This window comes from Elephas maximus, chromosome 12 (assembly GCF_024166365.1).
Source record: "Elephas maximus indicus isolate mEleMax1 chromosome 12, mEleMax1 primary haplotype, whole genome shotgun sequence".
NCBI lineage: Eukaryota > Metazoa > Chordata > Mammalia > Proboscidea > Elephantidae > Elephas > Elephas maximus.
In genome coordinates, this window is record NC_064830.1 from 53,199,091 (window position 1) to 53,214,402 (window position 15,312).

A 15,312-nucleotide genomic window follows, 5' to 3' on the forward strand; every position below is an offset into this window, starting at 1 on the left:
TTTTTATTTCTGTGCGTAAACCTTTTCTTGAGTTTTTATAATAGTGGCCCTCATACAGTATTTGTCCTTTTGTGATTGACTTATTTCACTCAGAATAATGCCCTCCGATTCATCCATATTGTTGTGTATAAATTTTTGAATGAGAAACTAACTTTCACTGTAAACCTTCACCTAAAGCACAATATTATTATTTAAAAAATAAAGCTATACAAAAAAAAAAGTTGACTCGGTGCTGTCTTTTGGAAGATCTAAAATAATATTGGAAACAGACAACATGAAAGTAATGACTACTTAGCATAGATGTTTGAAAAATACTCTTTAAATGAATGAATGAACATGCCCTCCATCCTCTGGGCAACCGAGAATATTTCCATGGTGACAATCAACCAAAGAAAACCCAAACCCACTGCTGTCAGGTTGATTCTGACTCATAGTGGTCCTATAGGACAGAGCAGAGCCACCCATAGGGTTTCTATGGAGTGGCTGGTGGATTCAAACTGCTAGCCTTTTGGTTAGCAGCTGAGCTCTTAACCACTCCACCATTAGGGCTCCATGCTGATAACAGCAAATTTGAAAGTAAGCACTCATATAAAAGAGGGACTAAGCTACAAAACTGATATTTTCTCCAGCAATTATGACATCATCTAAATTTGTGGGTTGAAAGCAGTTTTGAATGTCAGACCTATCTTTAAAATAGAAAAATAGCAGAACTAGATCATTTGTGAAATTAACAATTTAAAAATTCTTAATCTGTGTATGATTTTGTATTATCTCTGCCCTTTAGTAGGTTTATTTCCAATAAAGCAAAAATACTTACGAAACATTTTGTATATAAAGGAACAAAGGGATGAATAAAAATGACTTGTCTATTTAATATATTATTTAGAGTAAAATAGGAGAGGTGGGCATGGTTTATAGTCTACTGTTAACAATACTGGTAAATAATCTGACTCCTACTCTAGATCAAATAGATAACTTCCTAAGTGGACTAAACACATTCCAAATATAATAATCTCTTTGATAGTTTTTAATGTGACAACTATTTGCCAGGTGTCTACTGTGTGACAGGCACTGTGCTAGGAGCAGGGTTTCTTAGTAATATCTTTCAGGCAAATTTGACTCTTTTGCAATTTGCATTTTTAAATACTAATTTAGTTGGCATAGTCACAGAACTGTCTATGAAATAGAAGAACCACAAAAATATTTGTACTTTATATATTCTTCATGTATATATAAGCATATATACATGAAGTATATATAAAGTACAAGTATTGAAATGTTATTCAGAGGGACCAGTCCTTGGAGAAGGATATCGTGCTCGGTAAAGTGGAGGGTCAGCGAAAAAGAGGAAGACCCTCAAGGAGATGGATTGACATGGTGGCTGCAACAATGGGCTCAAACATAGCAACGATCTGAGGATGGCGCAGAACCAGGCAGTGTTTTGTTCTGTTGTAGATGGGGTCGCAGTGAGTCAGAACTGACTTGACGGCACCTAACAACATATATACATGTGGATAGAGAGTTGTCAAGATAAAATTTTCCTACTGTTTGAAAATCGTCAGTGAAAGAGATTTTTCAGTTTTCCTTCATTCCAACTGTAATTATGTGGCACCATCCTCCTCCCCACTCACTCCCCTAGATTTCATTCCCAAGAGTTAACAGAGAAAGAGAAGCAGAACCAAGGGAGAGAAATGAGGGCTTCAGGGTGCATTTTCTTTATCACTGAGATGGGTTGATTGACAGCTTTGTGCCTGGGTAGCTGTTTCATCAAGAGCCCTGTCAGAAAGTCTTCACTTTTAGCATCCAACATGAGAGAAAAGGTGTTTTTAGTGGATGCCATTTTCATACCTCAGTCCTTACTCTGCTCTTATTTTAAATTCTAATTCTGGTATATTGCTAGAATCAGTGAAGCTCTGTGGGATTGGGGTCCATGTAGACACATCTCCATTTAAGGCTGTATCACATTCAGTGAGAAAACATTTTATCTCAACAACAACAAAAATAAAGTAAATTTTAAAAAGAAAGGAAGTATTTTATTGTTAGGGTTGTGGTAACCACAATTAAATAAGCTCAATATTATTTTAAAATCACTTTTCAAAAATTTTGCATGTTTGAGACACTTCTTTAGGCTTATAAAAGCACAGAAGTTCCACCTGTGAGGCAGTGTGGTGTACCAGAAAGAGCTTTAGGCTTGACGTAGAAGACCCAGGTCTTTGTCCTATGACATCAGCAGCAATTTCTCTGAGCCTTAGTTTCCTCAGGGGTAGTTGTTATGAAGGCTGCTGGGAAAATGAGTTCACATTCATCTGGAAGCAGTTACCACACCATACAATTGCGAGGAATAATTACAGTCCTTAAGGCTGTGAAGGGCAGAGCCTCTTTGGGCTAGCCTAGATGTCTTCATGTGGTCCAGCCCAGTTGGAAAGACCCTTCTACACATTAGACATTGGTTGATTACCCTCTAGTTGATAAAGGTCTTTAAAATGTGAAAATGGCTGAACAGCTCACTGTTAGTGAGAATTAAAAATCAGTGTTAAGACAGAGAGCTTCAAGAAATTTTCTATTTCAGGTTCAAAAACAGATTCAACAAGGTACTTCCAGAATTATTGTGAATGTAGGCAAGCTATGTGTGTAAAAGATGGCTTTATCCCCATTTTACATAGGGGAAACTGGAGCTCCAAGAATTTGAGTAACTTTACTAAGATTACCCAGCACGTTGCAAAGTCAGAATTTGAACTTAAATCATCTGTAATCAAGTTCAGTTCACCACACCCCAACCGTGTCCGTACAACTACATCTGTGGCAATGAGTATTAATAGAACTCACAACCACAGAATGCCAATGAAGAGAAAATATCCAATTATGTAAAAAATACTGTTGTTGTTAACAACAATGCCAACCATAAAAATCAAGAGTTTAGGCCCGCACCATCTAATAGAAATAAAATGTGAGCCACATGTGTAATTTTAAATTTTCTAGTAGCCACATTAAAAAAGTAAAAAAGAAACAGGTAAAATAAACCTTAATATATTTTATTTAAGCCAGTATATCCAAAATATTATTGTTTCAGAATATAACCATTATAAAAAAATTATTGAGACATTTTAAATTCTTCTTTTCATACTAAGTCTTTGAAATCCAGTGTGTGTTTTACATTTACAGAACATCTCGGTTCAGACTAGCTACTTTTCAGGGGCTCCATAAAAACCTGCTGCCACCTGTGGCTAGTGGCTACCATGGAGACTCTAGGTTTAGGAGGTTACTGAGTATTTTCATGTAATTCTGTAAAGTGCGTAAAGCAAACCTTTTTAAAAATGTGTTTCTACTCTATTTATATAACATTTAAGAAATCTCATAATTGACTCAATGACAACTAACAGCAGGCCTTTGTTTAACTCACGTTAGTATCCCTAGCACATGGAATAGATGCTCAAATATTTGCTGAACTAAAGTAAACTTAGGTCTACAGCCCAGGGGGTGACATTTGGCTGGGTTTCCCCTCTTTTGTTCAGGATAAGAGAAGTGATTTCCTCCAGTTTAAGAGAAATTGGCAAGATCCTGGCTACTTGCCAATAGGTCCTGCAATTTTTTTGTGAGGGCCTAACTGCTCTGACGGTGGTGTAGTGGTTAAGAGCTACAGCTGCTAACCAAAAGGTTGGCAGTTCGAATCCACCAGGGCCTCCTTAAAAACTCTATGGGGTAGTTCTACTCTGTCCTACAGTGCCACTATGAGTCAGAATCGACTTGACGGCAACAGGTTTGGTAATTGCTCTGACGTCTTATTCTAATAATGAAAGTAAGACCCAAAGGTTGGAGCGTCCATAAGGAAAGGCCTGATGCATTCCTCTCTGGTGTTGTAATTAAAATATGTACATTTTATTTTAATTAAAGACCCAGCACTGAATAAATACACTTTAATTTACTTGGCATACACTAATTTCAGTCCAAGTGCTGAGCTTGCTTGGCAATTGCCTGACTAATACACAGGATTATTCTTCTATTCCAGTGATTCTCAACTGGTGGCAATTTTGCTGTCTCCTCCACGCTGGGGATGGTTGGCAATGTCTGGAGACATTTTTGGGTGTTGCTACCAGTGGGTAGAGGCCAAGAATGCTGCTGCTCCCACAACAAAGAGTTAGCTGGCCCAAAATGTCGACAGCGCTGAGTTGAGAAACCCTGTTCTAGCCCCATGTTGAATTCCTTCTCCTCCCTCCTCCGTCATTTCCTCTATAACAACAACTAAAATAGTTTAGAAGTTCTTGGCTCTGCTTCCTGGAAGGGGTCACTGGGAGCAGTTTGTTTTTCATTTTTCTAATTGTTGTCTTTATGACTTTAATTAAATTGGCTGTCAGTCCTGACTGCACATAAGTCACCTGGAGACAGTTTAAAACTGCAGATGTCCAGGCCACAGCCTCAGAGAGTTTGATTTGTCTGGGGGGCGGGGAGCAGCATTGGTATATTTTTTAAACCTCCCCCAGGTCATTCTAGTACAAAGCCAGGGTGGAAATTACTCTTATACATTTTTTTTTCCAATTTATCATCTTAGATCATTTTTCATTGCCCATTATAAAAGATAAAAAAACCCACAAACATGTTGCCGTCAAGTTGATTCCGACTCATAGCGACCCCACAGGACAGAATCAAACTGCCCCATAGGGTTTCCAAGGAGCAGCTGGTAGATTCAAACTGCTGAACTTTTGGTTACCAGCTGAGCTTTTACCCACTGTGCCACCAGAGGTGAGTATAAAACTGCCCTTGTCTTTTTTTTTTAAATAAAAGATGAGGACAGTTTTGTACTCACTCTGCCTTCTATCCCTCCTTCCTATTCTACCTCCCAATTGTATTTATTCCGGTATTTTCACATTTGAGCTTTATATATTCATCTTGTATATAGGTTGATTCTAAATAATTAAAAACCTGTTGCCAGCATTTACAATTACATGATTTTATAAATATATAAATCTCTGTTCTCATGGACCTCACAATCTAGTAACTAATGCCATCAGATTTTTGTTCTTTTGTAGGTACATTATTTTTTCTTGCTAGAAATTTTTAGAACACTCTTTTCCCTTGAAGTTCTGAAATTTCATGTGTATGTATTTACTTATGAATCTTTTTTATTCATTCTGTTGAGCATTCAGTGGTTTCTTTCAGATAAAACTTGTAACTTTCTTCAGCTCCAGAAAAATTTCCGCTATTAATTATTTGATCATTTCTTCACTTTTGTTGTCTCCTCTCTCTTCTTTCTGGAATACCTATTAGATGAATGTTAAACCTGTGTATCTTTCCTCCATATCTCTAAGCATATCTTTCATACTTTCTATTTCTTTGTCTTTTTAGTCTACGTTCTTAGAAATACCCTCAACCTTGTCGTCTAGGTCACCAGCTTGTTCTTCAGCCATCTGATTTTATAATTCCGTATGTCTATTACTTGTTGTGTGTGTGTTTTTAATTCAGTGTGGTGTTTTAATATTCAAGAGCTCTTTCTTATTATTATTCCTCTTTTTTTATAGTAGCTATTATGCATACACAACAATAGATCCAAAAATATTTTATGGATATAAAAAGAAATGCCTTTTCTTTTTTTTGTTGGGAATAATAATTAGAATTTTTACACATATTTCTTTCCCCTGGACAGTCTCTGTTCCTTCTAGGGCAAGTTGTTCTGTATGCTAAGCTTGGCTAGTCTTGTTCATGATGTTGGTTTTCCTAATAAGCCTGGCAATTCTTGGTTGGCCATTTGTATTTGTGAATGGAGGCCTGTGACGTAGTGAATTTCTTAATATGACCCTTCTCACCGTAGTCTTTGTGACTCCCACACAATGATGGGGTGGGACTATGCAAATAAGGTGCTTGTGGCCCATCAAGGGGATTGGACAACTTGTATGGTCACACCCCTCACCAGGGTTCCATGCATCTTATTTGCTGCTAATGTAAATAAGATGCATGGAACCTTGTGGGGGGGTGCAAATAAGGTGTATGGAACCCTAACAACAGGATTGGCTAGTTTGTCATTCCACTAGGCTTATAAGAGAGCCAATCCCAGAGCAGAGGGGGACCTCACTACCACCAAAAAAGAAGAACCGTGAGCGAAGCATGTCCTTTGGACCCAGGAACCCTGTGCTGAGAGCCTCCTAGACCCCAGAGACACACAGCTGTAACACCAGAGACAGTGAGAGACAGGGAGAAGCCACAGCAGAGAAATGGCTGCAGCAGAGGCAGCAGAACCAGGAGACCAGGAGGGTGGTGCAGTGGGCTTCCCAGCCCATGGAACAAGAGAGATGAGTGCCTTTGGGCAGGAGGTTTGCTGGTAGAGTGGGATGCCTCCAAGCACTTGGCGGAGCTAGGCTTGCCAACCCAGGGAGCAAGACTGCTGAGTGCCTTCAGGCTAAGGCTTCCTGGTAGAGTAGGATGCCTCTGGACACTTACTGGCAAAGCTAAAGAGCTTTGTAACACTTGCTCGTGCAGGGCAGAGGCCGGGCTGAGAGACTGAGAGGCTGAGGGCCAGAGAGAGTCCTGCCTGCAGGCTCGGCTGTCCTGATGGAAGAACTGTATCCTGAATTCTTCCTGATCTGGAATTGTAACCTATTACTTCCCTAATAAACCCCATAACTGTGAGTATGGTCTGTGAGTTCTGTGTGGCCACTGCAGTAAATTTTCAAACTCAGCAGAGGAGTAGAGAGTGCTGTGGGAGGGATGGTTGGTGTCAGAATTGCTTAAAAGGTTGGAGGGAGGAGGAATGTCTGACCTCTACCTCAGAGGGATCAGCCCTGGGCTGCCGGTCTTGATCTTCCCCCGACCCTTGAGAAGTTAAAGGAGGCTAGATGTTGTCAAGGACAATGTTGGTTTGTGTAAACCACCATCATTTCCTTTGCAGTTGGGTAGGTCTATTTCACCAATAGACCCCTCCTTTAAAAGAGAACTCTTTTTGTTTTTCCCATTTGTCACCATCTGACAGGCTATGTTTTATTTATTATTAATGTGTTGACTCTCCTAGAATATATGCTCCCTGAGGATAAGGATTTTTGTTTCCTTCTTTACTGCTGGCATACAAGACAGGCTCAATAAGAATGTTTTTTAGAATGAATGAGTGAATGGGTAGATGAATGCTTTTGTTAGCAGACAGGTGAATTGACAGGCAGCTTTCTCTATAGCATGTGTATGAGGAGCTGGTAGGCAGCATGGGAGTCCCCCACAATAGGAGAGCTTCATTCTGGCGGTGGTACATTTCCATATATTTTATTCCTAGGCAAAGCTGCCTTTCGCCTTCTTTTCTCCCCCACTGTATCCAATGGTGATCTCTATGGAACACAGTTCTACTGTGACACACATGGGGTCTTCATGAATCAAAATCAACTTGATGGCAACGAACTTGGAGTCCCTGGTTGGTGCCACTGATTAACGCACTTGGCTGCTAACTGAAAGTTTGGAGGTTCTAGCCTACCCAGAGGCATCTCAGAAGAAAGGCCTGGCAGTCCACTTCTGAAAAGTCAACCATTGAAAACCCTATGGAGCACAGTTCTACTCTGACACACCTGGGGTCTCCATGTATAGGAGTCAACTCAGCAGCAACTGGTTTTGATGCATCTGGTGTGAAGGTCTGGAGATACTTCAGTTTCTGCATTGCTTCTCTCTCAGGTCCTAGCACCCACACTCGAGGCTCTTCCAGGGAGATTTTTCACCATAGTTCTGTCTACAGTTGCTTGTTTTAGGGGAAGCTACAGGGAGAAGCACTGTGCTCTCCATCTGTGCTAGTTATTCCACCTGTTCCTAAGGCAGTGATTTAATGACATGCCCTAAACAGGACTTAGCACTGGCATCTCAGCAAGTGACTTTCTTTGTGTTAATTTCTCCACCAAAATCTTTCTGTTTTCTACTTTTCAGCAACTCCTCAAGATAAGTCTTTTTTCTTGCACTGTTAGAGTTCTGTCTTTTAAAAATTATGTATTTTCTTCATTATAGTGGGAAACTGGGGGTGAGGGGAAGCAGGCAAGGCATGTGTGCAGTCTCCAGTCTTGAACTGGCCACCTCCAGGGGGTTTGCCACTCTGAGTTATGGTTTTGTTCCAAAAGTTATCTTTGAGGAATTATGGTTTATAGAGGACCTGAAATGACATGACTAAACCTATAGTGCCCAAATGCTAATTGATGGTAAAGATTTTTATCCATTCACAGTAAAACAAAAAAAATGTTAATTTGAGTTTATGTATTTTCTACTTTTTCCTTAAATGCCTTTTCTTAAAAAAGGTAACAGGTGGTAATGGGTATTTTAAATGTTGTTATTTAACAAAATCAGAAGTTGGCTATTCTTCGTCAATATTTTCTTTTGCAGTTATGAGAAATTCGTAAGCCTGGGACTGCTAGACTATTTTTATTTCAGATTTAAATTATTCTCTTTATTAGAAGTGAAAATATGATCTTCACTAAGGTTTTCTTTATTCAGAAACTACAAAAAATACCTGTACTTATTTTTGGGGCAGAGAATTTTGTAAAGAAATTTTCAGAAACTCTTATTTCTTTTTACATAATAAGGCTTTTGCAGATATGCTGAAAGTAAACAAGAGCTTGAAAAGTCTCAACATAGAATCTAATTTTATCACTGGCACTGGGATCCTGGCCCTAGTGGAGGCCCTGAGAGAAAATGACACCCTGACAGAGATCAAGATTGACAATCAGGTAAGGGAGGGTGGGCAAAGCCACCTCTCGGGGGTTGTGATGCCACGCACCTTGAGTTAGAAGACAAAGCTCTGTGACTCTATTGGATGTCTTGGCTTTTCTGTGAGTTATAACTTCTCAGGCCTGTAGGGGGTGTGTGGGAGAGCCTGCTAATAATTTAACATGGCGCAGTAGGGCAGCCTGAGGAATAAAGAGCCTGCCATGACCCCAGCCACAGGCCAGACAGGCTGCAGGGAATGAAAGGTGGTGGTGGAGGTGCTGACACTGCTCTGTCCAGCCATCATCGTCCTTACTTCTTAGAGTAACCCTCAGCCCTGTCCCATCTCAGCCTTGTTCTTGCCTCTTGTTGGGACCATGGCCAGAAGGAAAAAGCAGGTGGCCTGACTAGAGACTCAGACTCCTTATCCCTGTTGGAGGCTGCGAAAGCCGGAAGCAAACCTGGGCTACTGCAGTCTGGTGCTGCCAACAGGGAGTCTCTTTAAAGGAATCAGGGGTCTAGATGTCTGGCTTAGGGCAGCAGGCTTCTCCCATAGTATGGTCTGAATCTTGACTCTGTTCCAGCACTTCTCAGATTCCCAACCAACAGCCAAAGCAAGCTGCTTGTCCCTAGAGCCACCATTCCCTGGCACCAACCTGCAGTGCTCCACGGCTCAGCGAGCTCCTGCCCAAAGACAGCCACACTCTTATCAGCTGTGATGCTTGCCCCGCTCCTTTGGTTATGGGGAAGTATCTGTGGCTGGGTCTGAGGGGTGTAGACACTGTGAAGTGGGGAGAAAGGGCCCTGGATGGACTAGAAAGAAGAGAGAACAAGGAGGCTTGTACATCCCTGTGGGGTGGTGGAAGGAAGAGTGGGGGAATGACTGTTCAGAGCATCCATGTATGCCTGATCCAGACTCTCTAAGATCTGATAAAGCCCCAGGGCCCCACCCAGGACAGAGATCCCCAACAATTCCCATGGGTGGGCTGCTATCATCCTTGGGGACCAGGGCAAGGTGGGCAGTTTCAGTGTAGGCCCTCTAGAGCCCCTGGACTGCTTCTGGGGCTCATTCAGGGAAACCCCACAGGAGACAGGCCCTCCTTCCTTCTCACCCCTCCCCAGAAGGGATGTTTCACCAAAACAGTTTCCCACATGCAGAGGTGTGGAGGGCAGTGCTCCAGTGGCAGTATACGCTCAGGGGATGCCCAAGGCCATGCACCCTGGGATCCTGGCCCTGGTGGTGGCACTGAAAGAAACTAGTAAACTAAGAAAGAGACATCAGGGTGTGGGAGAACAGAACAACAAGCAGAGGGAAATGTGGAGTGACAAGAAGCCGTAGCTCAGGGATCCTTACTGATAGATCAACAGGGAAGAAGTTAAGTGGACTCAGTAAATATTTGCAGAGGGGTCACAGAAGGAAATGAATACCTGGTACAAAGTATATTTACCTTTTTGCGTTGGTTTAGGCCAGTTTGAAACCCCATATCTGAAAAATGTCCATGATACTCTGTTCCTAATTTCCTATAAGTTGCCATATAATTAGGGTTGCCAGATAAAAGACGGTTACAATTGAATTTTACATAAACAATGAATTTTTTTAATATAAGTATGCCCCATGCAATATTTGGGATATACTTATACTAAAAATTATTTATGTATCTAAAATTCAAACTTAACTGGGTTACTTTCATAGTATTTTTATTTGCTATATCTGTTAACCAACCCTACACCTACTGAATGAGCTGGAGTCCTAAAAATTTAGAAGAGACCAGTTCTTTTAATGCATAGGAAGACCCTGAAATATGAAGTCTGAACTTGTCTCTTAAATCTCCTCTGAGTCATCTACCCAACATGCCTCCTCAGTGTCTAGGAATGTATTTGTGTCATTTTTCAGCTTTTGTCCCCCAGTGAGTCTCTGAAATGACTTTACTTATGACAAGGAGGATTAAGACTTTCTAGAGCAACTGGAAAAAATCTTTGCTTTACTCCAAAAATGAGGAAATTGATCAAAAACTTGTCCTCCACCCAGATTTTGTCCATTGACTCATAGACTGTTAGAAGTAGCCCTCAGTTTCCTCATTTGTATTATAAAGGGTTTGAAGTAACCTAGTCAGTGCCTCTGGCAGGGCCTGTAGCCGAGACCAATTTAGCATCACGGCAGTGGGCAGCTGCACCAAAGTGAAGACCTGGCGAGAGCCCAGTGCTGGGGCTGGCTGCTGCACACTGCTCCAGGTCAGTGTGTGATAACTGAGTTAGGCGTCTCTGTGAGAAGAGTCTGTGTGAAGCATAATAAAACGATGGGTAACCGCTGAGTAAATTGGAATAGGGAAAAGTGATCACTTAAAAAAAAAAAAAAAAAAGGAAGACCATTTTAAGAAATGTATGCTTTAAACATTTGTTTCTGAGTTTATTTAATTTTTGTATTTAGTGACTGAAAATAAAAAAAGGTATATCCCAATCATAAGAAATTGTGGTGCCCATTTGTTGTGCTGGGTTTATGCAACACAAAAGGCTTCAAATCAAAAAAAGTCAGCAAAAGAGACATGTCCTATGTTGTATTACTTTATCAGCTTCTATAAGCCTCCCACCCAATGTGATTTGCTTAAGCTCCTAGGTTCATTATATCTCCATTAGTATGCCATCCTCCCCCAAAGAAAACAAAAATAAAAACTATCATTCTAGTATTATGTATCTTATTTTTCTATACTAGATTATATGAATGGTTTATGGAGTTACCATTATAAAGGAGAGGTTTTGTTTTTATTTTACTGCGTTGCCAAAATGTTATCAAAGATTCATTACAAAAGCAGTGAAAGCTCCTCAAAATATTACAGTTGATGTCTATATAAATAGCATATTCAAATAGCATATTCATATATAAATAGCATATTCAAATCAAAGAGAAGTGTGAATGTGAATTTGCCTTTAATCGCAAAACAAAGCAAATGTAATAATGCTGACCAAAATTTCAACTACTGAGAAAACAGCCAGCTGCTTAGAGAGATGGGACTCAGAAATTTGGGAATATAGATGTTGGAGTAACTTTCGATCATTTCATTAACGCTCGAAAATGTAACATTAACCAGCAAATCACCCAAGTCCAGGATTCCAAACACTTGAGATTTGTGAGGAGAAGTAAAGGGGTTTTTATGTTGTCCCTTATAACCTCCATGAGCCCCTTCTTTTCTTGGATGGCACCACCTTGGCCCACCCCAGGGGCACAAGATGTAATAGCTCAGCTGCCCCCAGTCTTAGCTCAGGTTCTGTCCGGAAGCGTCCCACAGTTCTGAGGTGTGTCCTGTGCTAAAGCTGCCCGTGAAACTCTGAGGTCAGTATCTCTTCCTTGTTTTGCTGTCTCACCCTCCCATATGCCCACATTGCTTAGAACACTAATCTTCACACGGTGGATACCCAAATTTGGTATTGTCTGACTGTAACTGTCACATTTTGTTAATCCCTTGGGGAGAGACTTGTTTGACAGGTTGCTGGGTTAAAAGAAAGAGGAGCAAAGAGTTAACCCTTAGAATTTGTACCTGGGACAGAAGTTCCTTTTCTCCTTCATCTACTCATGACTAAAATTTTCCAAATTTAAAAGATATGTTTTTTTTTTTTTTAACATGAAGTAGTAAAAATTGCATAGTGCTGGCACAAAAATAGACTGAAAGAGCAATAGAGTATAGTCTAGAAACAAACCCGCATGTACTTGACGGTTTTGCACTGAGGTGGTATTTCAAATCAGTGAGGGAAGAACTTACTAAGCATTTCTGAACAAAATAAAGTTGAGTATCTTCTTATACGAAAGCTCATTCCAGATGAAATGAAGATTTAAATGTTAATATATGTAAAATCATAAAACAAATAGAAGAGAGCAGGAGGAGCAGAGAGGCTCCTATATTAGACAAAGTCTAGGAGATGATGCATTTGACCATATAAAAATGAAAAAAAAAAGTCTATAGTAGTCAAAAAGCAAACTTAAGAAAAATATTTTCAGCATATTTGACAAAGGGCTAATTTCCTTATATGTAAGAAATTACAAATTAATAATAATAAATTAAAACATAGGAATCATAAGCTGGTAGAAAAATGGACAGATGATGTTGACCAATTATTTCCAAAAAAAAGATGGCCTTAAGCAGAAGAAAATTAATTGTTCTTATTCATAATTTGAGAAATACAAATTAAAGTAATTAAATACAAGTGAATACATTTTTCACCTTTTAGGTTGACAGAGGTTAATAAGATTATTAATGGCCCATGTCGTCTAGCGTAGGGAAAACTGTAACTGTCATACACTGTTGGGAGGAGGATAAAGTGTCACAATCTCTGAGGGGAATTCAGTAATGTATCCAAATTTGAAATATGCTTGTCCTTGGACTGGCTATAATTTGCCCTGTAGGCACACTTGCAGAAATGCCCAAGGATATACTGTGTGTGCAAGGGAAGTTCACTGCAGCATTGTTTGAAGTAATGGAAAATGGAAAGCAATATAACACAAATCAGTAGGGGCCAGCTAAATAAATTATGATACAGCACTACAATAGAATGATGTGCAGCTGTTTGGAAGGATGAGGAAAAGATGTATTTACCAACATGAAAAGATACCCTTAATATAACATTAAGTGAAAAATTAAAAAAATGTTTCAGAACATTCTAGTATAATCTACTTATGTGAAAAAAGCATAGATGTACATGTGATTGTACAGATATATGAGTGCATACAAAACGTTTAGAAGACTAAATGCTACATGCCAAACTGGCTTTCTCTATGGAGAGTGGGAGTGTTCGTGAATGGCAAAGGGGGTCTTTTATGTTTTACATACTTTTTTTGTTTGCTTTTTCTAAACAAGCCTGTACTTTTAATTAAAAAAAAAATGAATACATTGTGAAAAATATACCACGTCCCTTTAATTTTAAATTTCTATATTTACATCTCCCCATTAAAAAAAAAATTCTACTCTTTGTTTTTGTTATTCTGTCTCAACTTAAAAAAACAAAAAAAACCTCCTCCTACCAAATTTTAAAACTTAAGAGATTTTTCTGTTGCCTAATAGCCCCCTTTATTTTTTTATTGTACTTTAGATAAAGTTTTACAGAGCAAACATATTGTTTTGTGACATTGGTTGCCAACCCTGTGACATGTCAATACTCCCCTTCTTGACCTTGGGTTCCTTATTACCAGCTTTCCTGTCACTTCCTGCCTTCTCATCCTTTTCCCTGGGCTGGTGTGCCCATTTAGGCTCATTTTGCTTTATGGGCCTGTCTAATCTTTGGCTGAAGGGTGAATCTCAGTAGTGACTTCATTACTGAGCTATAGGGTTTCCAGGGACCATACTCTGGGGGCTTCTCCAGTCTCTGCCAGACCATTAAGTCTAGTCATTTTTGTGTGTGTGTGTGTGTGAGTTAGAATTTGGCACCCTCTATTGTGATCCCTGTCAGAGCAAGTCAGTGGTGGTAGCGGGGCACCGTCTAGTTGTGCTGGACTCAGTCTGGTGGAGGCTGTGGTATTTATGGTCCATTAGTCATTTGGATTAATCTTTCCCTTGTGTCTTTGGTTTTCTTCATTCTCCCTTGCTCTATACGGGTGAGACCATCTTAGATGACCACTTACAAGCTTTTAAGACCCCAGAGGCTACTCACCGAAGCAGAATGTAAAACATTTAATTTGTATGTTGTGCCAATTGAGCTAGATGTTCCCTGAGACCATGGTCCCCACAGCCCTCAGCCCAGTAATTTGGTCCCTGAGGGAGTTGGGATATATCTATGGAGCATGTATCTTTCCCATGCAAGTAACTCTTTCCTCTTCCTTCTTGGTTATCCCGTGTATGTGTCTGTGTCCACAAACCAGAGACAGCAGTTGGGAACGGCTGTAGAAATGGAAATTGCCCAGATGCTCGAGGAGAATTCAAGGATCCTCAAGTTTGGATACCAGTTTACCAAGCAAGGGCCACGAACAAGGGTGGCAGCTGCCATCACAAAGAATAATGACCTGGGTAATATAGCCATAATTGTGTGCTGTTAGCAGTTAGAAGAATGTGATAACCATTTCACACAAAATGTTTAACATACCATCGCACTGACCTTGGCCCTTCATCAAAGGTGCATTATTACATGGTCATGGGCACCTTCATGGTACTCATGGTGTGAAGTTGCATCCTGCATCCTCTCAAAAAAGAACCGTTTGTTCTTTTTTCCTGACAGCCTTTGATTTTGCTTGATTTCCTTTGTGTATTTCCTTCTCCTTTACTTACTTCTTGTATATAATCACTCTTTGCACCAGAAGATAGAAGTAGAGATATGGAGCCCAGTTCACTTATGTTTGACTTCTGAGTGTGTTTTTGTACTTATGATTAAATATGGGCATGCCATCTGATATTTTGGTAACTTACGTATGAGATAAATGAAGCTACCTTATGAAGGTTAAACTTAGGAGTAGCTGCAAAGCTTCTTTAGTTATCCCCACTTTAATTTTTCCTGCTACCCACTTCTTGCTGTGGATCTGTGGTGTTTCATCTGTTTGATTGAGGTGGAGCATGTACTGGTCAACCACAGCACAGCAGAATGAGGCAGATTGGAAAGGCTTGGTCTGGGAACATCCCAGCCCCCTAGAGCAGCATGGCAAAAGGAAATCCAGGAGCAGACAGCCTGCTTGGCAAGCAGTCA

General features: G+C 40.2%; 1 protein-coding gene across 9 annotated transcripts in view; it reads left to right on the forward strand.

Moving 5' to 3' along the window:
• Nucleotides 1–15,312, forward strand: part of TMOD2 (tropomodulin 2) — a 91,090-nt gene that overhangs the window by 67,348 nt on the left and 8,430 nt on the right. For 7 of the 9 annotated variants that reach the window (XM_049904835.1, XM_049904838.1, XM_049904834.1 and 4 more), the window contains 2 exons: nucleotides 8,532–8,675; nucleotides 14,498–14,642. In XM_049904835.1, coding sequence (XP_049760792.1) covers nucleotides 8,532–8,675; nucleotides 14,498–14,642 — 289 coding nt within the window. The remainder of the gene's footprint in view (nucleotides 1–8,531; nucleotides 8,676–14,497; nucleotides 14,643–15,312) is intronic. The other 2 variants (XM_049904839.1, XM_049904840.1) reach the window with 2 other exon arrangements.